Consider the following 27,993-nt stretch of genomic DNA (forward strand, 5'->3'; position numbering starts at 1 on the left):
TCTTTTTTATTTACTCAACACATCTATATACAAAGAGAAAATAAATATAAACAAATTATTTACATTCCCAATGCAGCTATAATAGCCTATATCACAGAACAAAATTCTATTAATTACTAGATTTGTATACAGAATCTTTAAGTGGTGAAGTTATAAAGAGAAACTCTCACCGCAGCCGCATGTCCCCTTTATGTTGGGGTTGTTAAAGACAAACTCAGCTGACAGTTTGTCCTCCACATAATCCATCTCTGTGCCTAGAAGAGTCAGCTGTGCTTTCTTGTCAATGATTACACGAACACCTATAACATTGGCATTATCAACACATCAGAGAAATGATAAAGCTACAAAAAGTACAGGAAGGCCGTAAAACACACAAACACACATAGTATTTTGTCCATGGAGAACGATGTTGAACTCTGTGAACTCTCAGTGAACACTTTTTGTCTACACTTGACAAAGTCCCCCAGGGTAGGAAACATTGTGTGTGATCTATTGGCCTACCTTTACTTCTTGTAAGGTAAGCAAAGCAACAAGCTGGCTAGTTGTTGGTTACTAAAGGCCCGTTTAATCGCTCCAATTCATCTGTGCAAATCTTATTTGCACAAAACATCATATTTCGTAACCTTTAGATGGCAGATTGGTACAATCAATTGGATTGGAGCGACGTTGGAAGGTTGGAACGGGAAAAAACCATTTATACAATTTTGCTCAAACCTAACCTAAAACCAGTGTTCCGTTTATATTATACCACTTATCTATATATATAATTCTGTAAGACCAAATCTTTACCAGAAAATTTTGGACGTCTGGTAAGTCGCAGAAAAGTGGAAAATTAAAGGTCTTGACCCCAGGGACTCGGGAAAAATAGCAGAATTCCCATAAAGTTACCAGAAAACGGGATAAAACGTTATATATCCACCATAAGAAATGCATGGGGACTGAAAAGCGTCTGCATTCTATCAGCTGTTACTTATTTATTTGCAATGTTTACATTTATTCCGAAAGTCAATGTTGGTAAATAATGTTTCGAAATGAATTGTGTTTATTTTTTTTGTTTTCCGTTTTTATAATGAGTGAAGTAACTAGACAGGGTAGGGGAAGACCTGCAAGACGTGGAAGAGCATCCAGGAATTCAACAGACTTAAGAAATGCAAACGAGAACGTCATGTAGAACTAACTGTGAATAAAATCCAGAAGCTGTTTTACAACCTGTCTTTAGAAGAACGCTGGGAAATGAGTTGAGTGTTGTTTCTCACTATCTAAGTCCTCTTTAAAGCACTTGCATGCATTGTGGCACATTTCACTTCGCAGAGGAGGCCGCAAATGGACATTTCAACGCATGTTGCCACAATGGACATTCCACAACCACAAGTAAATGACGAACTAAAAGAACTGTTTTTACACGATTCGAACTTCATAAAAACATACAACAGTGCAATGGCTTTTGCGTCGCTTTCCGCTACACAAAAAGAGGTTCCGGGGTTCCGTTTCAAAATAATTAATAATAATTTTAACCTTTACATTTGGTTCTCAAAATGGAAACTATAACAGAATTTGTAAGATTACAAAACAAATATTCAATTTTAAACTAGAAAATATGTACAATGTTTGGCTGTATGATTTCAGCTCTGATTCGTCGTTCTCCGGGCTCAGGCCAAACCGTGTGGACGTTTCCATTTGTTAATGTGTTGTGTTATTGATTTAAAGATTATTTTCCAATTGTATTTTTCATTGACACATCAGAAGCAACTAATATACGACTCCAACGGAAGGAAAACCAAGATATAAAACAAGAAACACTGTTAATTTTAAGTAACATAAAACTGATAATTTTAAAAACATATTTCGAATATTTGTATTTTTATATATGGGTTTTTATTGTAGTTAGGGGCTATGGCCCCTACAGGCCACTAGTAATCTATATAACCTCTGTACGTTTATGTGCTAATAAACATGATTTGATTTGATTTTTATTTGACTTAGGCCCGGTTTCCCCAGCTCATTTACATACACATCTTACTATTGGTAAGATGTGGGACCCCTCTTTTACTCCATACATCTTGGGCCTTACCATGTCACTGATGGTAATAGCTTCTTCCCAGTAGGGGTAAATTTGCTAAAACTAGAATTATAATACCATTTTAGGTGTAAAAAAAAAAACTTTTAAAAAGGGTCTATAGCTTGATTTAAATATTACAAAGGAACAGTCGAAAGACTTTGTAGAAAACAAACAATGTTCAGATAACCACCCTAGTTGTATCTTGTGAACATACTAGGCTACTTAAAATTGACTAATTAAAATCAAATTAGTGGCATTGTCAAATTTGTAGCTGTACTTACCATCTTGCATCACCTCTTCATCGAATTTCCCCTTTTCCTCAACGTAATCAAGAGTGTAGCTAAGTCCATTGCATCCCCTTTGTTGCACGCCCACTTTTAAGCCAATCTGGAAACAGTAAAACATGTACAATAAGTGGTGTAAAACGTAAAACATTCATCTCCTATCTATTGAAAAATAATCTAAAAAGAATGTGTACGTACACTTATCGGTCTACCATGCTCTCTTGGTAGGGGAGATGACAACATAGACCACTTTACCGTTGATCAGCCCTAACTTCATTTTGTGTTGTTTATTTTAAATCTCGTTGACAAAAACTGTAAAAAGGTTAAAAAATTAGTACTGCCTTGTGATCCTTCTACTCCAATAAGACTCTGCACCCGTAATGTGCGCACTCGTTAATAAGTGCTTACAACTTTTAGTACTTTCGTGTTAAAGGAAACATTTATTATTGATGATTTATTTTAGATATACCGGTAACATATAGATATTTTATTTTTTGATCCGATATATCGATATTAACGAATTGAAACATATCAGCTGACAACTTCGATATATAAATATCGTTCAGTATCAACAAATAATTTAAAAAATATTATATTTAAACGGAACTGTTCTAAACTAACTTTACCTAACTAACCAAACTTTCTGTCACATTTTCAAAATTCTGCTTGTTATTCCCCACATGCCTTTTCTGTTATCACACTGAATTTTGAAATGGTACATCAAGTCACAGAAAACATACTACTATAACCCAGAATGCCAACCGCATGGTAAAAAGCATTAAGCGTTTTGAGAGAGCTTTGCCTGTCAATTCGTAGGCAGCGCCACCAGCGTTGTGCTATGCTGAGTGCATGGCAACGCTGGTGGCGCTGCCTACGGATTAACAGGCAAAGCTCTCTCAAAACGCTTAATGCTTTTTACCATGCGGTTGGCATTCTGGGTTATAGTAGTATGTTTTCTGTGATCAAGTTTGGCTAGTTATGTTAGGTTGGTTTAGAACAGTTTAATTTCTAAATTTGTAATTTATATGCGTTTTATGATATTAAAACAGAAGTAATATGGATTGTAAAGAAAAAGAAAAATATTGATATATCGAAAAGAAATCATCGATAATTATGAATGTTCCCTTTAATAGGAGAGTAACCAACTTTTCATCAGTGTCTTAATGTTAATTATTATGTGACCATCCTAATGATAGTTTCATCGTTCAAAATTTTAAGGGCAGCTTGAAGATGAAATGTCAACATCTAAATGTGTAGTCCATTCTTGGAGTAGGAGAACAAGGCCTTACAAGGTATTTTAACCTTTTGCAATCAGGTCTACCACACTAATAACGCTGGTAAACCAAAAGCTTTTCAACAGTTGACAGCTCTGAAATCTGCGACCTCCTAGTGTTAAATCTAGCCCAAAATCCTGTTTTGGCTACGAGTGTATCATTAATTTACCATTATAAATATATCTATAATTAATTCAATTATAAATCAATCACAAAAACATTACACACTTTATTTGTCTCAAGAGTAAAACATTTTGCTAGTGGTGTTTGGCCCCTGGTTTACACCAAAAGCTATTAACTTAACGAATAATTTTTGTGGTGGCAAATGGGTACATAAAAAATGTCAATGGCAGTGAAACATGCAAAGAAAAAATAGGAAAATCTTAGTTTATAGGCTAAGTGACAACAATTAAATATCTATATAATTAATACGCTACATGAAACTTTGTCGGTTGAACTCCTCCGCCATTTGTTAACCGATTTTATCCATTGACGTCAGTGGAAAGAGCGTGTCGCATAGATTTGCAAACTGGCCTTACATTTTTGAAAAAGTCCCTTGGCCTCTGCCACATTGGCTTTGAAAGTTCCCATGTTATCCTTATGGAGAACACAATTGTTTACATTTTGATCAGCTGTATAATTTAATTGCTGTTATTTATTTTATTTTTCAATCCAATGAAACGCATTGAGTACATTTATTTACTGCAGTATTTGAGTTTGTGTAAACATAACCCCCAAGACGGATCGTGTTAGTATGGTTGTATCTCAAATTTGTGCATTTATCGTTGTTTTGTGTAGCTATAATTAATGTGTTTAATTGTTGTTTTTTTCTTTTAAATGCCTACGACGTGACGACAACGAAACATAGACAGGAGGCGTAATCGTGATAACGACCGTAGCTACAGAACAGTTGCGCGTAATAGGCTTAACTCATCAAGTCAGCACCTGACCCTGGACAATCTCAACTATTAGGTTACAAATGCGCCCTAACACTACCCCAAAACGACTTTTCGTTCTCAATTGGCCCTCTATCAATGACCTGTGTTGTCTGTACAGCGAGGCATTTTGAGAAGGAGAAAACCGGCCGGAATGCTTTAGGTTTATCAATAACGAAGATAAACATGGTCTGTGTTACACACCAACCGGTAATGTTTGAGTTGACTCTTTTGAACTCATTGTAAATATGACTGTTATTCGTTTCGAAATAACTCCTGTAATACTTTGCAATTGCTCGAATTCGAGCAACGTGTACACTAGTAGGAATTATTTGGCTACTCACAAACTGAGGTTTTCCTTGAAGAATCTCCTTTATCTTTGACACTGCAGCTGGCGTCTGAAACAGTGAACAGTGAAACTCAATTCATTTGGTTTTTAGTTGTTACACTATTTAAACTATTTAAACAGATTTCCTAAAAGGTAAGTTTTCATCAATGCAAACATTTTTCACCGAGTTTTTTATAGCAATGTTTAACTTAAGCCTCGGTCACACTCTGTTTAGCAGCCGCTACTAGCCACTGGTAGCATTGCTAACAAACAGCCTAAAAATCAGCTTTGGTCTCATGAAAGAAAAAAAGTCGGCATGATTTGTCTAGAAATGAACCTTACAACGAAAGAAGTCAAAGAAGAGTGGTGTAGGGGCAGGTGACGTCTACAACCTAGCGGCTATTTACTGGCGGCTAGTGGTTATAATGTGAATCCTATATATTCGCTGGCTGGCAATATTTACCAGCAGCTGGTTAGTAGCGACTGCTCAACAGCCTCATGTGACCGAGGCTTTACAGTACCTATCCAGCTAGATGTCCAGCTGAAGTCAATTATAATTTAAGTCCTGTAGTGCCTGTTAGAAATGAGTTCTTGAAATAACCATTAAGTAGGCCTATCATTTTAATGAGAGAATGACGCACAGTAGCCTAGAAAATGAAAATCACACAGAAGGCAGGGGCTACTAGGTGGCCGACACCCATTAGAAAGATGGATGAAGCGGCTGCATAATAAACGATATAGCAGTGTCAGTCTTCACCATTAAAAGGATGTTTTGATGTAGACATGGTTGTGTTAGGTCTTGCTCAAAGTGGTAGTGACCAGTAGGGTAGTGATGCTTGATTGCGAGATGTGTAAGCAATTGAAATGTTCCTTCTTGAGATTTTCCGCTTATCGATTGCTTCAATTACTTATCGAGAGGATTGTACAATCAAAATGTTTCTCTTAATTGTGGCATTCATTTAAGCCAAAACATCTGTCTGCAACCTGTCTACATTTCATGAGTTGTTACGCGGAAGTTATTTCTTATTCTAGATTTCTTATGGAATAGTATTATGTACAACATATACTGCTGACATAATTGAATAAATACTTAAGTCACTCCGTAGCGGGGGAGGGTTGAGGTTCATAAAGTCCAAATTTCACAAGGTCCAACGGTTAAAATATTAATAAACAGAGCGTTTCACAAGGTCCAAATTTCATAAGGTCCAAAACTATAACATTCAAATAATCACCGTTTCACAATGTCCAAATTTCACAAAGTCCAATGTTAAAGTATCAAATAAACAGAGCGTTTCACAAGGTCCAACGGTACAGTCTCGGCCAGAAGTCGCTGCAGAGGTTGCCGTGGTTCGGTATGTAGGCACTACACGATCTAGTGTTGTTGCCGCGCGTCACAAAACATCATTGTGGGTCCGTAGATACGTTGTAAAGAGTGTAAAGTAGTGGTATTTACCCCCTCTGCAGCAAACCTGCAGACTAATAGAATTTCCATTTCCCTTATTTGATTTACACTAGAATATCTCCTTAAAATGATCATATTTATTCCCTATTTAAATAGCATTAGTTTAACAAGTACCGTACTTAGGTTTGCTGCAACAGGGAGGAGGGTATTTTTTATGGTAGGCCCTAATAGTTTAGTATAAAATAAAAGCATTTCCAAATTTGATCAAAGTACCGGGTGCGGCAAAAGTCAGTATACCGCTGCAGGCCGGTGAGCGTCATTGTTTATCTCTCGCGCTATTATTATCTCAGTGTTATTCCTTATCTAATCTGACGTCTAGTCGTGGTTGATTTTGTCTTTGTTTATTCTTTATCGATGAAAGTTTGTTTTGTTAGTATGCCACTAGTGACAGAGAAGTTAAGTTGGTGAGTGTAGTGCTTGTATTATTAACTTCTATTATTGGTGTCTTTAATCATGAATCGTAACCTAACTTTAGAGCAACGAGTTTTTCTTTTGAAAAATTGGTGGAAATTCGATCGTGATTATACGGATGTTAGATGTGTTCTTAGAGTTGGAAAACAGTCCCACTTTTGAACAGTTGCGTCGTCGTTCGATTATTTGGCAGCAAGACGGAGCACCTCCACACTATGGCCTAAATGTTCGAGCATTTTTAAATGATAACTTCGATGAATGGATAGGACGTAGAGGAACTATTGAGTGGCCTGCTAGGTCCCTAGACCTAACTCCGTGCGATTTCAGTATGTGGGGTTTGTTAAAAGAACACGTGTTTTCGGAGAAACCTCAAAGTTTAGAACATTTAAAAGAATTAATAACAAAACATTTTGATGTTTTATTCACACCACAACTATGCAACACAATCTGTAAGTCAGTGTTGAAAAGGTGCTACAAGTGTATAGGCAATGATGGTGGTCACTTTGAGCACCTTCTCTAACAGGTACATTAAAATTATACTCTTAGAGTTATGTTTAATGCTAGCTACAGTTTAACTGCTTTTTCGGTATACTGACTTTTGCCGCACCCTGTATATTCATAAGCAAGCAAACCACAACAGTTTTTTTTATTCTCCATAAGTTTGTTTTCTTGATATATCCGATAAGAACATCCATTTCCATTATAATCCAAACTTGGCTTTCCCTTACACTCACAGTTTCAATAAATTCCGTCGTAACACTTTATTAAAAACACTTAACAAAACACGAAATACAACAATTTACTAACCATATGATTCAAACTTAAATAATAGCCTACCATAGATTAAAGGATAATCTATGATAATACGAATTAGAAAATATACTTATAAAACATAGTTATACGTTTAAAATTTTTTCATCGGTAAAATGATCTCTTCCGATATTTTTAATGTATTTTTAATTGAGAGACGGAACAGTTAAGAAACTCAGTTGAAAGCTTGAATTAAAGGTATTAAAAATATAAAAATGTAAATTTGATTTGCACATTAATGTGTTAACACATAGTTCAGTCACACAGATAAGTGTTCTTCAATCATTAAATGCGCGTCAGTAATCAGTAGTTGAGCGCCGGCGGACGGTGCCTGCTATCTGACTGGGGCAACCACTGTAGAGACTTCTGGCCCAGACTGTACCGTTGGACCTTGTGAAATTTGGACCTTGTGAAACGCTCTGTTTATTTGATATATTAACGTTTGACTTTGTAAAATTTGGACATTATGAAACGGTGATTATTTGAATGTTATAGTTTTGGACTTTATGAAATTTGGACCTTGTGAAACGCTCTGCTTATTTAATATTTTAAACGTTGGACTTTGTGAAATTTGGACCTTATGAAACGCTCCCCGGGGGAGCGAGCTGGCGTAGTTGTTAGAGCGCCTGAGGTCCCGGGTTCGATCCCCGCCAAGTCACCAATGGATTTTATCCAAGTGATAATGCCGCAATCCCTAGGTCTAGAATGTGAAAAACAATTCTAGGCTCGTGCCTAGTGTTCAAGGACAAAAAAAAAAATCACTCCGTAGTGTCAACAGCAATAGAAAATTATTTTTCAGTACCTACCTAATAAATGTTAACATAACACTACGAGAACTTTCAGTCTTGCTATAAACATTTTGATTCACGTAGCCCACAGACATTTAGGTAGTTTATAAAATATATTGTGAATAGTTTTTATTGCTTAAGCCAAATTTATTGTGGTATGTCACTATTTCATGGATAAAGAAAGTAATATCCATAAACTTTCCTCGTGTTTTAAGTAAGAAAGATCCCTCATTGGGGTACAATCCCCGGCAGATACAATAGAAATTAGATGCTTATTGCCAATGCCGTACTAAACAAAACAATTGCCGTGAACATCTTGTTAAAAGTGTCTCGGTAAGGACTTCTCGGATCTCTTTTAGACGAATACGAGAGAAATTAGGCCTATGCTCATGCTGTGCTGAACCGAAACAATCACCAAATTTTGTTAGGTTAAAAAAATTAAAACCTCTCGGTAAGAACCTCTCCCTAAGCAAAAATACAATTGAAATGCCTCGAGTGGTATAAACAATCTAAATGTTTTGAGTAGGTATCACATGTATTCCTTAACTTAGTAATATCACAAAAAATCTTTACACATTGATTGCGCCAAGATGAGACCCTTGTCACCTTCTAGAACAAGCTTGTGTTAGCTGTACCACTAGATGACAGGCCTCGAAATCATTAGCCTACCTTAGTTCTTAAGTTATAAAAGGGTACTAAGTTGAAATAACATCTAGATATTCATAATTATATAGGCTAATATAAATCAACTTACGAGACCACTAACTAGGCCTACCTATGCCCAATGTAACAAATGTCAGCAGTTGTTACTGCTCTGTTAAGTAAATTACGTATTGATAAATAAAATATGAACTTTCTGGACTTTTCTTTTAAACCTTCCCAAAATTATTCCTACGATTCTAATAAACGATAAAATAAGTAACCTTTGAGTTAAAACATTTTTTCGAGGCACGGAAACCACTTCAAATTGCAAAAATACGGAATCACTTTTCAAGGAGCAGAGCAAATCGCACACCAAGGAACACGGAGCGGAGTGATACGGACTGGTGACTAAGTTACTTACTCAGCTTACTCTTGCTTTAAGTGTAACCAGCTGATCATAATTTATTATGATTGATTAGGCCTAACTTAAGTCATGTTAATGCTTTGATTTAAAAATGAAATGTTCTAAATTAACAAAACCTAACCAAACTTACTGTATGATTTCATGAATCGGTTTCATAAGAGAAAAGGCATAACTTATGGGGAGGCCAGGCGGGGTTTATGTGGATTCGTGACTAAATTAAGTCCTTTGAAGGTAGGTTAGGTTAAGTAGGTATAAGGTTAAGTGTAGGTTATAGGCGATCGGGTTGTTTATTGATGTTAAACATCCATATTGTTTTTTGCTTACAAGCAGTTTTTAAATTGTCTTTTAATTATCATTTAAGGGGATACGCCACTATCTCCAACTTTTTTTTTATTATTTTATTTTTGTCAACCTAGTTAGTATATTTTGATTATACTAGACTTAGTTAGAAGATTTAGGTACAAAAATATTGAATTTATAACTTATTTACTAAATTTATATGCGTTTTTAGTTTTTTTCACCAACATTTTTAAGAAGTCGTTATTGAGAATAACTTTTCAACTACTGATCGGAATGACATATTCTATTTATTTCCTGATTCAGGATGAAATAATGAGTATTTCTGTGTATAATCGTTATGGTAACTAAAAAAACAAAATTTTTAGGACACCTTTTATTCAAAAAATAAAAATGCTGAAAAAAATATTTAAAATTTTTGCGTAAACATAAATATTTTTAGTAAATGTAATGCTATAGGGCTTACTATACACACAATCCTTTATTACTATATAAAGAAGGTCTGGTGAAAATTTGAATACTATAAGTATAGTACTAACGGAGTTATTCAAACTTTTGTACAATAATAACCTAAAAAACACGGTATTGAGATAATCGCAGGTGATGTAACAGGTGGTTGACAGGAGAAAAATTCCCATAACTACACTAACTTATTATTTTATATTATATATAAAAATAGCAAAGTACTTACCTATTTTGTTTTAAATAAATGTACCCTACTTTATAACTCCATAATACATAATTATGATACACAATTAAAAGTGTACATATCAGGAACAAAAAAAAATAGTTCAAAATTTTGTTAAATTGCTGGTTGCGGCGTTTTATATTTTATTTTTTTTATACTAGAAGGAGTTGTCAGATTGGCAAACAATTTTAGCTAAATGTTCACATTTAAATGACCTATCTAAAAATGCAACTTTTGGAAAATGTAAAAAAAATATAAAATATGGCCTACAGATAGTGGCGTATCCCCTTAATCAACTAAGTATTCCAAAAAATTAAAAACAATATGGATGATGTAACATCAATAAACAAGATCACCTATAATTAACCTACACTTTACCTTCTTAATCCAACCTAACTTCAAAACACTTATAAATGCAACCACGAACCCACACAAACCCGACCTGCCTTCCCCACATGCCTAAATAAGATCATTCATTGTTTCAGTTTCAACGGAAGTAGATCTGTATTTTAGGTACAAGTACCGGTACTTCACTTCTTGTTCCTAGGTGTGCAAAGTGCTCCGCACCTTAAGAAAGTATCCCGTATATTTGTGCAATTTTGGCGATTCCGTGCCTTTAAAACATAATTTAAAGGTATTATTTTATGGTTTAATAGGATCGTAGGAATGGTGTATGAAGGGTTTGAAAAGTTAGAAGATAGGCTAAGTCCAGAAAGTTCAGAAATAAGTTACTAAATTATATTTCAAATATCGTTATTAGGCTTATCAACCTTGTAGGGCCTACCTTTTCCAAAGCCAGAGAGTCATTTAGGGTAGAGTGAACTTTGTAGCCTACCTCCAAAACATTTCAAATACACAAGTTAGCTAACCAAGGGCATGTTGCAATAAAAATTAAGGAAAGCATCAGACGTTTTGGTAATATTACAGTTAGATTTTGAAGTGTCAACTAATGTAACTACTAGCTCGGTGTCATTTACTAATCTATTACTGTACTTGCTTCTTGCTTTGAACTTGAGAACAACATGTAGGCCTAGCCTGTGACCTAAGTTTTCAATGGGCTTCAAATCAATTCAGGATGAGTTTTAGTATGTTAGGTCCAACTACATTAATGATCTCTTCTCCTAAACCTAATTAGGCCTAAGTTAATAAACGCAAAAACTCACCAAAACAAGAGCTGCTCTTGGAGGAAATTTCCTTTTCACAGCCCTGACAGTGGCTGAAGCAGCTAACCTTCCAACTGTAGAAGCCATATTGTTTCTTCAGCTGAAAATGTCAAAACTTTCTTTGATTACGTATTAACTCTTGTCAATTGGCCAAGTATTAGGGCCTATTATATCAAATTTCACTTTTTAAGCTCAAACTTTTAACATTTTAATTTTAACCTCAACAATTTAAGGTGACGATGGTTGATCAATACAAGCATCATAGCAGAAGCTAGATAGATAGAAAGTACCCTAGTTCTACCTAGTTTCTACCTAGCATTCTACCTAGTTTAGGTTATTTTATACCTATCATATGCCTCGTAGTCGTAATCTCACTGTTAGTTTAGTTTCCATTTTTTTTAGCAGGCAACGCTGTTTTTTTCCGAACTTGGCTGTCTGTGGTCTGTTCAAGCTTAAATCATCTGTTTTACTTTACTGTTTAACAGCTGATTTCTCCCTCCCCGAATCAATGCTTCTTGCCGAAAACACCCGAAGAGAAACTTCGGCTGAAATGACGTCAGGTTCGTGGGTTATCGTAACAGGTCTAGCAGTTATTATGCTCCCAGAATTCCTCAATAGTACATGTCCGCCATAAGTGTTGGGTGGCTGTATGTCGGTTGGGGAGCTGTTACCTTCGAGACCAATTACGGCCTCATGCAGCAATCTCCTCCAGAGATTAAGGAAAAGTTACTGAAGGCACTCGACAGGGAATACAATGTAAGGTTTGATAATGCTTATAAATCACACGGTTACAGGTTTTTAGGAATGAAATTGTGACTACGTAGAAACACTCGTGAGTGGCGTGTACGTGTTGTTTAAGGTGTTATATTTAGTGTTTAAACAAGAAATATATGCCATTATTTGACCTAAAATCCCTACAAAAGTTACCTGCAATATCATGAGAGTAGTTGGTAATCAAGTTTTTCATCACCCAAACGGAGAAGTGTTAAAATTTGTGTATTTAAGGCTATTGTACGGAGCTATAGAAAGTGCTGCCTACCCTTGGCCCACCTCGCAGCCTCTCATACGCGGCACTGCGCTTGCGCACTGGTCTTTGCAACAGTTCCGGTCGGGAGTCGACCCATGATACTTATTATATTGCCAAATTTTGTATTTTACATTTACTCCTCACCTAGCCTCCTTAACTCTTCGTAATGATTAAAAATTTGCTCATACTTAGTAATTTATTTTATTTAGATTATTTTCCTACTGGTCGTATTATAGTTATAGGCCCTACCTAGCCAAATATTCTAATGAGAAATAGGCTTAGGCCTCGACTAATCTGTCCATAAACTTATAAATTGTAGCTAACACAAATCACCCTGTATCCAACAGAACCACATAAGTTTAATTAAAGATATCTACTTAAGTTAATCAGAAATGCCTTAACTTATAAGCTGGACTAGGCTATCCATATTTTTAACGAGAATTTAGGGCCCTAATTAATTGCCTAATAATGTGAACTTCAAGACAAATGTAGGCCTTGGCCTAGGGGCCTAGCCTAAATTACTTGTGCTTTTATTCATTCTGACTTTTTGATTTGACAAGGTTAAGTTACTGATAGGGCCTATGGTCTAAACCAGGTAAACTTAAGTTTAAAATGGTACCTTAAGTGCCTTTCCGCAAGTCTTCCGTAACAGTCCCACGCGGTCCTTAGTTAAGTTAAGTTACATTAATAATAATCCTTAAAAGTTTGTAAAAAAGTCCTAATTTTTAAGGATTTTTAGACACAAAGAAGTTTGTTGTAGTGTGTTAAACATGATCAAAAATAAAGTTAGTGAAGTAAGTTAACTTAACCTAAGCCCTAGACCCACTTAACTCATGTGTAGGCCTCAAAATCAAAATCAAAATCAAATCCATTTATTGCCATCAACACTAAAATACATGTATAGCAACGTCATACAATTACATCACAGTATATGCATTAACCTACTTAATATGTTCTACAAATTCTTTGACCTTATACACACATAAATCACACAAAATCTTTCTAATAGTAAATTTAAATTGTCGTATTTCAAGACATTTAATGTGAGCAGGTAACATATTATACAATCTTTTGCCAAATTCACTAAAGTTATTAATTGTGGTCATAAAATTACATTGGTTTGGACGGAGAAAAGTGTTTTGTCTGGTAAAATGGTTATGAACTGAATCATTTGTAGGGAAATCTCTAATATTATTTTTAACATACAGTAAACAATCTAAAATGTACAGAGAAGTGACAGTTAAAATTCCAAGTTTCTTGAATAATGGCTTACAATGTGTTTCACTGTCAACATTGAATATTGCCCTAACAGCTTTCTTTTGCAACAGTTTCAGCTTTTTAATACTACCAGAATGGCCCCACACAACAATACTATAAGACAAATGACTTTGAATGTGAGCAAAATAAATGGATTTCAACACATCCATACTAACAAAAGGTCTAAGTTTTCTAATCATAAATGTACCCTTGGCAACTTTTTTACAAATCATATCACTCTGAGAATCCCACTTAATGTTAGGCTGTACTAATACTCCCAAAAACTTAACACTATCTGAACAGGTACTTGATAAACTAAATTCAATATTCTGTGTTTTGCTACTGTTTATACACAATGAATTGGCAGCAGTCCAGTCCTCGATTACAGAGTTAGTAGTATGTAGAAGATTTTTAATTAAGGAAGAACATTTACAATTTATCAGGACAGCTAAATCATCAGCATACATATACGATTTAATATTATCATTACTTAATGCAGTAGTTAAATCATTTATATAAACAATAAACATAGTAGGTCCTAGAATTGATCCTTGAGGTATGCCTGAATGAACAGAGAGATATGAAGAGAAGCATCCATTATAATACACAGATTGATATCGGTCCATTAAATATGATTGCAAAAAATCCAAAGATGTCTGATCAAAACCATAATATTTCAACTTTTTTAACAATATATCATGTGAGATGGTATCAAAAGCTTTGGACATATCAAACCAGCTACCTAATACTTTGTTTTTAGCATCTAAGCCGTTGACACAGTGTTTCATAAAACTAACAATAGCATTACTGGTGCCCCTGTTAGGCCTAAAACCAAACTGATCATCTGAGAACAATGAATTTGTTTCAAAATACTTAATTATTTTACTATTTAACAAAACTTCAAATATTTTAGAAAAAACAGGAATTATTGACACTGGGCGATAATTAGCATAATCTGTTTTCACACCCTTCTTAAACAAAGGTACAACTTTAGACAATTTGAGATGGATAGGAAATACACAATTATCAATACACTGGTTATACAAATAGGCCAAAACCTCAACGATAAATGGAGCAGCATGTTTAACAATCAATGAATTAATATTATAAACATCCAAACTAATACTATTACTAAGTGAAAAAATTGCGCTGTATACTTCCTCTACACTTACATTACTAATAGAAAAAACAGATGAAATATCACAGGATCTCTGGTAACTCAGCTTATCAAGATAAAAAGACACATCATGTTTAGAACTAGGTATGCTATGCTTAATAGAACTCACATTAGGTACTTAGAAAGAATTTATTAAAACTATCACTTGACAGTTTTGTTGTTTGTAGATCATCTGATCCTTTATCATTTACATTTAAATTTTCTTTAATGACAGACCATATAGCTTTAGGTTTATTGTTAGCTTGAAGTACTCTATTACAGTTATAGGCTCGCTTTGCTTCTGCACATTCATTTCTGTATCTTGATTTCAGAATTTTATAAGACTCTCTGTATTGATCTAAACCAGTTTCCTTATATATACTATACATAAACAGACAATTTTCTTTAAGATCTAATAAATTCTGAGAATACCATCTAGGCCGACATTTAATATTTTTACCACCTTTCACATATTTAACAGGAAAAACAATATCTACAATATTAAGAAAAACATTTAAAAAATATTCAAACTTATCATTAACAGTACTTAAGGTATAAAGCTTTAACCAATTAACTTTACTTAGTAAGGAGATGAAATATCTCACATTAATATCATCTATTGGACGTATTATTCTATAGGAACTAGAAACATTTGATTTACTGGTAACACAATCTTTTTTTTGTAGACTAAATAAACCAACCACCGAATGATGATCAGAAACTACCGTTGGTTTAACGAACACAGATTTTACTCTATCTGGATATATTGATGTTGCTATATTATCTATGCATGTGCCTATAAGAAAATAAATCACAAGTTTCAGTTCTTAGGCTAGGCCTGCGTAACTTACTTACAGTTCACTTAGCCTAGGCCTATACTTTTTCTCAATGAAATATTGAGTTTACATTTTGGGCTAATTAAAGCTTATTTTACGTCTAACTTAAAAATTGTAATAGATTACCTCTTATTAAATAAATAAATTACCGATTTACTTAATGTAAGTTAAGTTACATACTTAGGCTACTTATGTAGCCTATTGTCTAAGTTAAGATATTAAGTTAACTTAGGCCTGCTGCATTTTCATAGGAGATTTCAAGTTTATTGTACAGTGTACGTAAGTTAGGGCCTACGCTATTAGAGCAAACGGTCCAAACCCATAACTCAAGTTGTGTTTTGTGGATGTGGCCAAAATCAAACCTGTAAGTTTCTTCTCACTGAAGTTCGAGGCGCCAAGTTAACCTTAAAAACAACATATGAAGTTAAAAGGGTCCTGTAACCCTCCAAGTGTCCATGGTAATGGTCTTAATGTCCGCCCATTTATTGCACAATCGCAGGGTTTTATTAAAATGTATCTTAGAAACTTAAAAACACTCTAAAATATACTGTTTTATATATAATTTTGTTTGAAAAACTAAGGGCTTTAATGTAATATATAAAACATCACAAAAAAAAATTTCAACAATTTTTGTGGGGTTAAAATATCTCAAAAATTATAAAAGAAATGAAAAAAATGTATGTTAATGCTCAATAAATTTAAAATAATTATAAGTTAGGTCTACAAATATTTCAAAATAGCCACTTTGTTCTAAATTTTATGAGGATTCCAAAAATATAATAATATAAGGTGAAGTAGGTTTGCAAATAAATAAGTTATGGGTGAAAAACAGATCTTGTACATTTAGCGATAGCTAAGAATGCATAGCATAACCATAGCTAGGAATCTGGCAGATTATTTACATCAATATCACTACATACTTCTTCAGGAGCATAAACCAGCCCTTCAAAATCACTTAAATGTTCTTATAATGCACCATGTATATCACTACTCTTTATTTTTAACACTAAAACAATGATAAACGTAATAAAACACATCATTCATTGGTGTGAGGTTAACCAAGTTGTTTACAAATACGCACGTCATCTGTCTGCTACAATATTTTCGGAACTAAAATGAAAAGAGTCTAGAAACAGACATCAGGGGAAAGCTTAGAATCTGCCGAAAACAACGATAGTCTACCAATCTGGATCCAGTTCAATCTGATTCAGTCAGTCCCAGAGCCTTCGCTGTAAACGATGTTTGTGCGTCGATTACGCGACGCTTAACACTCGGAGGGTACTTTCCTGTTAAAGGGAACATTCATTATTATCGATATTTTTGTTTACCGATCCATTACATATTGACAACTGATCTTGTTTAGGCTAAAATAGTCTATTATGGATTAAGAAATGAAACTGTTCTAAGCTAACCTAAAATAACCAACCAAACTTGCTGTACTATTTAAAAATTACTTTTGATAACAGAAAAGGCAAGTTGAACATGGAATGTTACCTAGCAAGTTTGGTTAGTAATGTTAGGTTATTTCTTTAGAACAGTTTGATTTCATTATTGTTTGTTGATACTGAACAATATTTATCGTAGTTGTCAGCTGATATGTTTCAATTTGTTAATATTGATATATCGAGAAAAAAATCATCGATAATAATGAATGTTCCCTTTAACAGGAATGTACCAGTTTATCATATGAAAGTAGCCTAAGTTAGGCTAGGCCAACTTACAGTTAACTTTAATCATCATTACATTTTTCACTCTTGTAAGATAAAGACCATTAACTTAATTTAAGTAAGTTAGGCCTAACTTTTTTTGGATCAGGGCTTAAGTTAAATAGGCACTAAGTTAGGCTATTTATTTATTTATTTTACCTTCCAACGGTCAAGAACCAATTTACAATGTGTTTTATAGATGACCTAATCCAACTTAAACATATACATACAAAATAATTTTTGGCAATGACATGCAGTAAGTAAATCCAATTTGATTTGAGCAGTATCGAAATAGACATAGGCTAACATAGGCTACTAAAGTTTTAGCCTCCCAGTAAATGCCAAGGAAACAAAATGAAGTACAGTAGACTCCCTCTTATCCGGACACCTTTTAGCCGGACATCGGTTTAACCGGACTACACTCGGCGTAATTGGCATCTCTTAACCGGATAATTTTTTTCAGCACATTGGTTTAACTGGACTAGATCGGCTGGAAGTGGGTGCTACTGAAACGACTCTTCTTGTGGGAAAGATTTGAGACCAGTGATCACGTGTCTAAACACAATGCTCTTCTAAATTTAAGTCGAATATCACAGTTAACGGTTGTACCTAACAAGTTTTTGGGGACATCATTTTAACCAGAAAAAACCGTTATCCGGACTGGCCTTGGTCCCAAGGAGTCCGGATAGGAGGGAGTCTAATGTAACTAACTTAAATTTTCAGTTGGTTAAAGGTGGAAATTAGGTGGTTAAAAGATTCCTGGATTTTTTATTCAAAATTTAGCTCCCTCCGGTGGCAAAAAGTGAGTAGGCCTAGCCTACAACTGTGGGTAAGGCCTCCTCTTATCTTGTTGGTATAGGCTTAAAACCTATCTCCTTTTTTTACTAAGGCTAAGTTAACTTATCCACTTAAAACAATTTAATTAACGGCACTTGGGTAAAATAAGTTAAATGTCTGCATTCGTAAATATCGTTACGTAAGCTAGAAAAATACAACTCTTGTACTCTCTAGACCTTCTAACGTTTTTTATTCCTGCTTTCACTTTGGCTAGCAATGCCCTAATTTTATCATCTTATTTCATTGTTCCCACTTCTTCAATTTACGTTTTCCGGCCAGCCCAAAGAAATCAGAGTTTTGTCACCAATGAAGCTGAACTGCGTTTAAGTTAGCAGAGAACGTTTTGTTTACGTTATTCGTTGTTTTTAGTGAGATGTAAGTTAGTTGGGGATTCAATTTTGCTAGCCCGTTAATTGTGTTACTGGTATTCCATCAGTGGCCATACCTACCATATGGCAACCCTATTTAAAAGCTTTCTAGGTTTTTGGACCAGGAAGTCTACTTGTTGTTTTGAATTTAAACTTAAGTTACATTGTTTTATTACTATCATCATTACTGTCATCATTAAATCTACAGCTGTGTAAAATAACTTAAGTTAAAGTTAAAGCTAGCCTACTTATTTAAAATAATTAAATTGACAGTTGATTTCTGACCTCTGTCTTCACGACAGATAAACTTGGTAAGTTAAGAGGGTTGGGTTGGGTTGAAAGCACTTAACTTTTTTAATTAATTGTCAGTTATTATCACAGTAAGTTTAAACTTACACTACAGTAGACTCCCTCTAGTTCCGCCCCCTCGGGACCGGACCACTGGCCGGACTACAAAACGGCCGGACTAACCGGATGTAGAGCATTTTACATAATCAAAATACAAATAATAGTATTGCGTAATCGTGATATGTTAAGTCATTAACCTTGGTTTAGTAATGAAACCTGTAACATTTAAAATAACGCTTACTCAAGCAAAACAGAAATTACACAACACTGTACGTACAATAAATCACGTAAAGAACAGAACAATAGAAAGTTTAGTACTGCAAGCTACTGCTAACGTAGTCAGCATAGGCTACTACTACATGTTATTTCAGAACATAAGAATGTCGATAAAAACATTAGATAACTCATAAAACAGCATAAAATCATAGTAATTAGTCTTAAAGATAATAACGACAGTCGTAAAATAGGATAAACATAACAATGGATGACGTAAAACACCGCTTATTCTTTCTTCTTTGTTCTTGTATTCTTTCTTTGGTTTCTCTTCATCCACACATTCAACAAGTTGCCATGGTTACTATCACCCAATCACAAACTGTTGTGAGATAGCAAGCGCACAGCAGACATCATAGTTGTGTAAACGTGTTAAGAGCAGATGATAGTCAGTCAGTGCAAGCGGATAGTTTGACCTTGAAGCTAACGATGGCTATTTCATTTCTTTGTTTTGATTTAATTTATTTTTGTCAAATAAACCGTGGTGTTTCAAACACAATAATGGGGGAACCTACCACATAAAAAATGGTCCGAAATATTTAATCATACACTGCATTTCAACATATTAGACTGAAGAAAAACTATTTACAGTAGGGCCTATAAAATGTTCTTGGTATTTTTGAGGTTATGTCAGCCTTACATAGTTTACCATGGGTAATATGCAACAATTCACCTATATAAGCACCCGTCAACCAAACTGACATGAATTGTTTACTTCTATGGCCGGAAATTAAACATTCAAGTTGAATTCTGTCGAAAATCAAACGCCCGTGACCATATGACTTGTCCCCCTAAGACCTGGCCGGACCATCCGGCGGCCGATCCAACCGAAGCCGAACTAGAGGGAGTCTACTGTACTTTGACTGATTTTGAAATGTTCATCACCAGCCTTGAACTGATTCCTTTTCTAGACACTGACGCTGTGCAATTTATGCCATTGCTATATCGTAACTAAGTTTTTCTATTTTGAACCCGTTTTCAAAAACATTCATAACTTAAAAGTAACTATAAACTTAGAAGCATGTCGTTGAAAAATAGGCCTAAGCAGGCCTACCTAACTTCTAATTAAAAATAACCTAGATGATACTGGGAGATGAGCGTACACATATAATAACTAGTCCATGAAAAATATGTTATATATATAACATATTTGACTCGATTGATTGATTGATTGATTGTTATATAGGTATTTGGTAGTGATAGTAAAAAAAATATGACAACACCTTGAAAATGAAAAAGATTTTCACATTGTCCTTCTTAAATAAATTGTAGGCCTACAGTAGACTCCCTCTTATCCGGACACCTTATAACCGGATGTCAGTTTAACCGGACAACACTTCGTGGAACATTTTTTATCAGCACATTGGTTTAGACGGACTAGATCGGCAGGAAGTGGGCGGTACTGAAACGACTGTTCTCGCAGGAAAGATTTGAGACCAGTGATCACGTGTCTAAATATGTACAATGCTCTCCTAAATTTAAGTCAAATATCAAAGTAAACGGTCCGTTTCAACGAGTTTTTGGGGACGTCAGTTTAACCAGAAAACCCATTATCCGGACTGGCCTCGGTGCCAAGGAGTCCGCATAAGAGGGAGTCTACTGTACTACAAAGATGATAACTCATAACTAAAGTAAATAAATGTAAAAACAATTTTATTTATTATTTTATGGTTGTTGTCACCGACTGGAAAAGGTTATCTTTTAAACACAAATCCTATAGTTGTAGAATTGTAAGATTGGATTGGATTCATTTGTGCATATATTATAGTTGTAAATGTCAAAGAACTCAGGATGTTAGAGAAATAATAATACTTGCATGGTCATTGTAAAATTACACTACAAGCACATCAACTACAGCTACAGCTGCACACCACACCAACACTTTGAGAGTGATGTCCAAAGGGTGACCGCGCAGATGTCTGTGATCCTAGTAGCAACCGCAGTCAACCGTGACAGCTACCGCTCTCATGCCAACTCTAGTAACTCCAACCGCACGGGAGCCCCGGCAGTTGAAAGGAAATCTACAACTGTTGCGGTTGATTGAAAGTGGGCGGTTGCATGTGACCAGTCCCATTTTCTCCTTAGTACTTTGAACGGCTGCAGTTCCCGTGCAATAGCAACCGCGGCGGCTACCGCTCTCATGTGTTCAGGGCCTAATTTATTGATTCCGTGACATCCCACTCATGGAGACAATGAGCATAGGATTGATGAGAGAACTACTATGGAATTATGAAATAAGGATTAACTTAATGCCTGCTCTATCAAAAATCTCACTGATTTAGTGTTTATAGCTCTGTAAACTTAACAATAGTTTTTTTTTTTCTTTTTGTTCTGTATTTTTGTGTATGGAAAGATATTGATTAACTCTGTTCATCTGTTAATTTATACTAGTGGTCGTCCTGTGGTCGAAACTCGACCAAAAATAATTAATGTACAGACTTCTCTATTTTCTCCCCACACTGTAAATAAAACATGTGATTGGGATTTCTTCCATTTGTTTTGATTTTCTGTTTACATTTGGTTGTTATTTCGTCACCATCATGGCAACCCAGTTGTTCCATGTAAATTTTTTGAGGTTTTCAAATTCGTTTTTTGTACTTATTTTTTAGCCTACTTTAATTTATAAAGGGATTCTGCACATCTACAGGCAAATATCTTTCTAACAGTATGCATAGATTTCCCCTGCGATGCACACGAGCTGAGAAAAAGGGTTTTAAAGAAACATGCTTGCCTATTAATATATAGATAGATAAATTCAAGGTAAAACCAATTTGCAATGTTACCGTAGTATTATTTCAATTCAGGCTGAACAAATTTTTAGCTGGATGGGAAGAATTTCTTGATTTAACGAGGTGATTACAGATTCGCTATTGATCCCTGAAGTTTTACCTTTGGATTTTATAGAATATTACTACTAAACCAACATTTAAGGTGGCCTAACATAGTATTATTATGCTATAGCCTAATTTTGTTTGTGTCGCAATCAGGTTGTGGACATGGCCACAGTGCTGGAGATTGTGTCTCTGCTGGAGAGGACACCTATCACAAAAGAAGCACTCGAGGTCAGTTGTTAGACGAGTAATTCCCATTGAAAAGTTTGAAATTTGAGTGTAAAATACCTAATCAAGATTATTCCTAATATTCGCTATTAACTTGGTAGGTATACTGAAGTAGACACCAGTATGAGCTAGCTGTAGCCAGTTTTTGCTCTACCAGAATTTTGAAATCCCTTATAATTACCTCAGCAAACTCTGTCAATGGCTCAATTCAATTACCTGCTCGCTTTTATCCTAAAACTGGCAAAAACATAGCATTTTAAATAGGAGTGTAGGTCTATGGTCAATATTTGAGTTGTTTAATCCATTAGGTATAAATTGTTGAAGAATGTCTTGTTATTTTATGGTATGATGATATTCTGTACATAAACAATTACATTTAAAGAAATGCAAAACTTGTTCACAAAACCGGTCCTAATACAAGGGTTATCCATGAATCAAGGTTTTTATTGAGCTCCCGTGGCCAACGTTGTGTTTTTGCATTATCCACTACTATTCTACCTGGATTCCACCCCTATGTGACATCAATTAGTCTAGTTATAGTAGTAGAAAGCGATGAAGGAGGAAAATCTATGCTCCTACATTAATTAGATATAACAGGTTCTACCCGCGAATTCACGGGTGTACAGAAGCCACCATTAAATTAATTTAATCAACTTTGACTTAATATTTCATGTAGAGGGCCCAAGTTCGAAAAAATTGTCATCTGAAAGGATGTTAAAAGCAGTGGAACCTTCAAACGTTACGTCCTGAGGTGGCCAAGGTGGGTACGGTTGTACCTTGGAACTCGCTTCTCTCTTTCACGACGTCTTTAATACTTTACTTTCAATGATGACCCAATGGCGACCTGTTAAAGATCGGTGACAACCTCTTGGAACGAACAACATACACGGTTTAAATGTTAATCTCATATTCATCGTGTATCGGACACCTTTAATCACTCACTTGTATCAAACCGCTAGAAATAGCTTCACTGTCCATTCACCGCACTTCTTTTAAGAACATAAAAGTAAATAATAAAATAAGTAAAGACAAAAATGTAAACAAACAAACTATATTGTCAATTGCATTGGCCAGCTGTTGTTCACTAAATTAATCGAATGACGTTAACTTCCAAAACACGCAAGGCGTAGCCCTTTGGAAATCAGCCTGCGGGGCACAGCCCTAAGGGAGATCGTCCATATCAATACTTTTCGGCAAATCTACAATTTCTAAGCTTCATTTTGATATGCCATATGCCTATATTTTTATTTGGTAAATGACCTTAACCGTTTACATAAAATTTTATTGTATCACTTTAATAATATAATAGATACATGTTATAAGGTGTCATCCGCTATTGGAAGTTTAACATCAGTTGACAAATTAAATGGAGCTAAGTGATTGCACATAGACAATTTGTATGAGAGGTAGAGCGAGTTTGCTTTCGGCTACTGTGATGAGACTAAATTGTCAAATGTAGTTGGAATATAAGTTCTTAGCAAAGATATCAATGTTGGTTTCAGATTTAAACTCGCTCTTGGCTGGAGATTTAAGTTTTTACTTTTGTGCATGACATAAGCTCAGAGGAGTTTCATTGAAAAAAAAAAAAAAAACAAGAAAACATGTCCGATGAACTACATTGCATTACTTGAATATTTTTCTAGCTGCTGTACCCATGCTTCGCAACGGGAAGATGTACATTTTTTACCATAATTTAATTCATAATTGCCTAACATGGGACCGGTACTATAATACCTACTCATATTTTCACAAAATTAAACTAATTGCCACAATTTTCAAATCACTGGGCATAGTTTAAAAGTCTGTTGTACTAACAACTAGCCTACTATCAAAATGTTTATCAGTAGATCTATAGTCAGATAAAACAATTGAACTGGACATACAACAGACTCATCAAGTTGGTCAAAATTTAGTATTATGTTTCTAAGAAATATAAATTACCATTACCGTTAATTAACCAGCCATTACCGTTTTATTATGTATTGGCAGGCGCCACCTAAATTAAGATTATTTCCACAGATGTAACAAAATTAAACTTGTAGATTGCACAGGTAAATAAGCAGCATGGGCTTCTCAGACAGCCCACATTTAAGCTGGGAAGAAAGAGTGCTTGCTAGCTCTGAGATGGAGTAGTTCCACCCACCTCCCCCTGTGCCCATGATAGGGACCGAGTGACAAAATATTTCACAGATAGACAAAATATTTACAGACAAAATATATCGATATCCACCACCTATAACTTTTGGGTTAATCACAACTTCATTTTGTTATTGTTTGTGTGTTTTTTTAGACACTGTTCACACGAGCGACTTATCTAGCTGACTAGTCTGTAACTAGGTAAGCAGGACTAGGTAGCAGACCAAAGATCAAATGGAGCCGTTCACACGAGCGTAAAACGACGGCGATCGAGCTTGCTGTCGCAAACCATCGCCAGGCCCCGTTCCCTAGCCCAGTGTCGCGACTAATCGCGGCATAGCAGTACACGTAGCCAAATGGGAGCGTTCAATCGTCGCTCTGCACCTTGCATGTTTACCTTTGTTTTCTTTGTACGCCAGTGATAGTTCCGAGTGGATGTTGATATTTTTATTGAATCGGTGAAGCAACGCCCGTGTCCTCGGAACACTTGTCTTTGGGAATAGCATGATAAAATTAAGAAGACAATGCAAGGAAGGAAGTTTGTCGTGTTTTGTACTCAGACTTATTGATTTGATCGTTGTTGATTGAAAGAATATAAGCAATGTTCTAAATTTCATAATAGTAAGCATCGTTACTGTCCAAGACATCAATGCTACAAAAACATCTTTAACTTACGATCACTGCAAAAAACATCAAATATTGATAACAAAAACATTGACTTATCAAAAACTTTGTTTATCGATGCACATTCATTTACGTCGCGCTTGCAATCTAGTCGGTGGACTCGTCGCTCGTGTGAACTGGTGTGTCGCCGGGTCGCTAGGAATGCTAGTCAATGTCAGTCAGCTAGATGTGTCACTCGAGTGAACCCTGCATCTATCTGTTGTATTCCAAGCTTGTGTTTTTCCCAAAGGACTTTTTTCTTGTTTAAAGATAAGTTGGTAAAAATATTAGCCTAACTAAATATTTTACTTTGGAACCTTAAGTTTTGTGGTAGTTAGAAAACAAGACAAGGTGACTTGTTGTTGAGGTTTTGCAATAACATTAACTAAGGGTAATAAATTCAAAGCTACTTCAAATTGATATTTTTTATCAATTGCCACTTGTTTTTCTTAATGTTGTAAGGAAGTATTATTTTTACTTAACATTTTCAATATGTAAAGTAGTTCTTTGAATAAAATAAAATTCAAAAACAGCAAGGAAAATAATTCATTATGTTTTACTTCAGAAGGAGCCTAAATTTAAGCTGTAACTTATTGTACCGGTATTTCAAAAATGTAAACCTAAAAAACATTCCAAATTGTTCTATGTTAAATTACTTACTTGTAATATCATAATGTAACTAATTGTTATGTTTTCAGACTACAAGGTTGGGGAAATACATCAATGAGCTTCGTAGAAAAACAAAAAACGATGCTTTGGCCAAAAGAGCCAAAGATTTGGTGCGGAGATGGCGTGACATGATTCTGCCACAAGCGGAAACGACGCCTCAGCATAATGGGTCGGCAAGACTACCAGCCTCCTCCAACAGTAGTAGTAGACCTCCCAGTAGCTCCACCCAGCCAAGGCCAGGCGTTATATCACCAGCAGTGTCCATCCCCAGCACCACTACCAGTCCTGCCCTCTCACAACCTAGCCGGGGCGAAGCAGTGCCTAAAACACACGCATCCAACAAGCGTCTGCGAAAAGACACTTCTCCGAGTGAAAAACCTCCTGCCAAAATGCCTAGACTCAACGGTTCGGCGTTCAGGCCGGACATCGGGGAATGTAGTCGCGATTCTAGTGACCGAGCTTCGGACGGCTGTGAAATCATTTCTGTGGTGACGAAAACTAACGATCGACCGCTCAGCGATAAAAAGAAAGGTCGTAAAAAGGGTTCCAAAAACCACTTAGGGAAGGAAATTAGTCAAGCTTCTAGTGATGATATAGTTAAGGAAAAAATAGCTTCAATCGCAAGGACTCCTAGAGTGAAAACTACCCAGGAGTTACTCGCTGACCTCAAGTCAAAGACTGACGGAACGTTACTTGTGGAAAACCGACCAGAGAACTGTGTGCTGCCAGGTGGGGATGAGCTGACTCGGAATAAAACCGAGCACATCGCCAAGTTCCTCAGATCGCAATCCGAGGTAGTTAACGACGATTCCATAGATGTTATTAAACAAGAAGAACTGAGGCCTGGTACAGAGTCACTTCCTTCCCACTCAACTGTCGGTCCCGCACAATCCTCCCGTGCCTCTTCGACAGTGCCTCCGTCTCCCGCGCCTGAGGAGTCTATCGAGCGGACCGTTGAGGAGATTTTATCTAGGTTACCTCCGTTGGACCCGGAAGCTATCCAGTGGGACGAGTGCCAGAGTCCCCCCTCCTCTCCCCCTCCTCCGTGTTCGGTAACTGAAGCAGACGTTCTCAGACTACATACCGAACAAATAGAGTGTTTAAACGGTTGTGCAGACCATTCTGGCCTAAAAACTAGTAAAGGTGATGAAGGCTTTAGTGAATGGCACGAAGTTGTATCTAGAACGTCTTACAATGGCGAATTATTACATATACTGCCTTACTGTGTAATTGACTAATAAAATGTTGTTATTATGTGATCGTGTTCCACAAAATTTGTTGAAAAGTGTTGTTGATTGTGTGTTTAAGGAAGGGTGGGGAATTTTAAAGTGCATTGGTTTTTTTGTATATTATGACCGTAAGTTGTATATTGGCATATGAAGAAGCAACAAATTATCTTTGGAAATATTGGGCTGACTCATCTTAATTGAGTAATATTTGTTAAAAACTGGCCATCTACATCATTGAAATTACCTGTTTCTCTTAGTCCAACATCTATTTAAACAGTATTTTTAACAAAGAAATTCTTATGTATATTGAGTTTTATAGAAGGCCATTTGTTGTGTTTTGTTTTTATGGCATATGAAGACCTTTTGTTACCATTTGCCCTATTTGTATATTAATGGTTATTAATATCGAGTGTAAACAATATACTCTGTACATTTTCATTGTTAGTACCTAATGTTAATGTTTATCTACATTTACTTATGTAATTTATTAATTTATTTTTCCACTTTTCTTGTTGTTAAATCTGTTATAAGGTTATGATTGTATATGTTTTCTTTTTACACTTCGTTTTTCTATTTGAAGGTCTCAACAAGTTTCTATTTTTATTTCGACAAGGTGTCAACATATCCTAAACAATAGAGTACTTCTAAAAGGAGAAATAAATCATTACAGTATTACCATGTTAACATGCCTAAAAAACTCAATTTATCAAAGCTTATGCCTATATGTATTAATTTAGGAACTGTGTAAATAGAAGGATGGTGAACAACCTAGATTGATTTTTTTTCCAGTTATAGCATAACGAATATTGATTCTGTTACATATTGCATAATGCTACTAAAAGTCTCATATCAAATGTACTTTTT

General features: G+C 35.4%; 2 protein-coding genes across 3 annotated transcripts; one reads left to right on the forward strand and one right to left on the reverse strand.

Moving 5' to 3' along the window:
* Positions 1-12,626, reverse strand: LOC128993958 (iron-sulfur cluster assembly 1 homolog, mitochondrial-like). 2 transcript variants are annotated; one of them, XM_054418102.1, is made up of 5 exons: positions 12,493-12,626; positions 11,566-11,665; positions 4,897-4,950; positions 2,341-2,446; positions 1-299 (listed from the first exon to the last, which is right to left on the reverse strand). In XM_054418102.1, exons 2-5 carry the CDS (start codon positions 11,650-11,652, stop codon positions 151-153), a joined length of 396 nt encoding a protein of 131 aa, XP_054274077.1. In that variant the 5' UTR covers positions 11,653-11,665; positions 12,493-12,626; the 3' UTR covers positions 1-150. The 2 variants fall into 2 exon arrangements, with proteins under 2 accessions (XP_054274077.1, XP_054274078.1); XM_054418103.1 differs by lacking the exon at positions 12,493-12,626 and adding an exon at positions 11,911-11,982.
* On the forward strand, positions 12,176-27,981 carry LOC128993957 (uncharacterized). The gene is made up of 3 exons (XM_054418101.1): positions 12,176-12,321; positions 22,361-22,435; positions 25,930-27,981. The coding sequence occupies exons 1-3, from the start codon at positions 12,187-12,189 to the stop codon at positions 27,136-27,138; spliced, it is 1,419 nt and encodes a 472-aa protein (XP_054274076.1). The 5' UTR covers positions 12,176-12,186; the 3' UTR covers positions 27,139-27,981.
* Positions 27,982-27,993: the final 12 nt, after the last annotated feature.

Source organism: Macrosteles quadrilineatus, unplaced genomic scaffold, assembly GCF_028750875.1.
Source record: "Macrosteles quadrilineatus isolate MER2022 unplaced genomic scaffold, UCM_ALF_1.0 Scaffold_5__1_contigs__length_97177068, whole genome shotgun sequence".
In the NCBI taxonomy this organism is placed as follows: Eukaryota; Metazoa; Arthropoda; class Insecta; order Hemiptera; family Cicadellidae; genus Macrosteles; species Macrosteles quadrilineatus.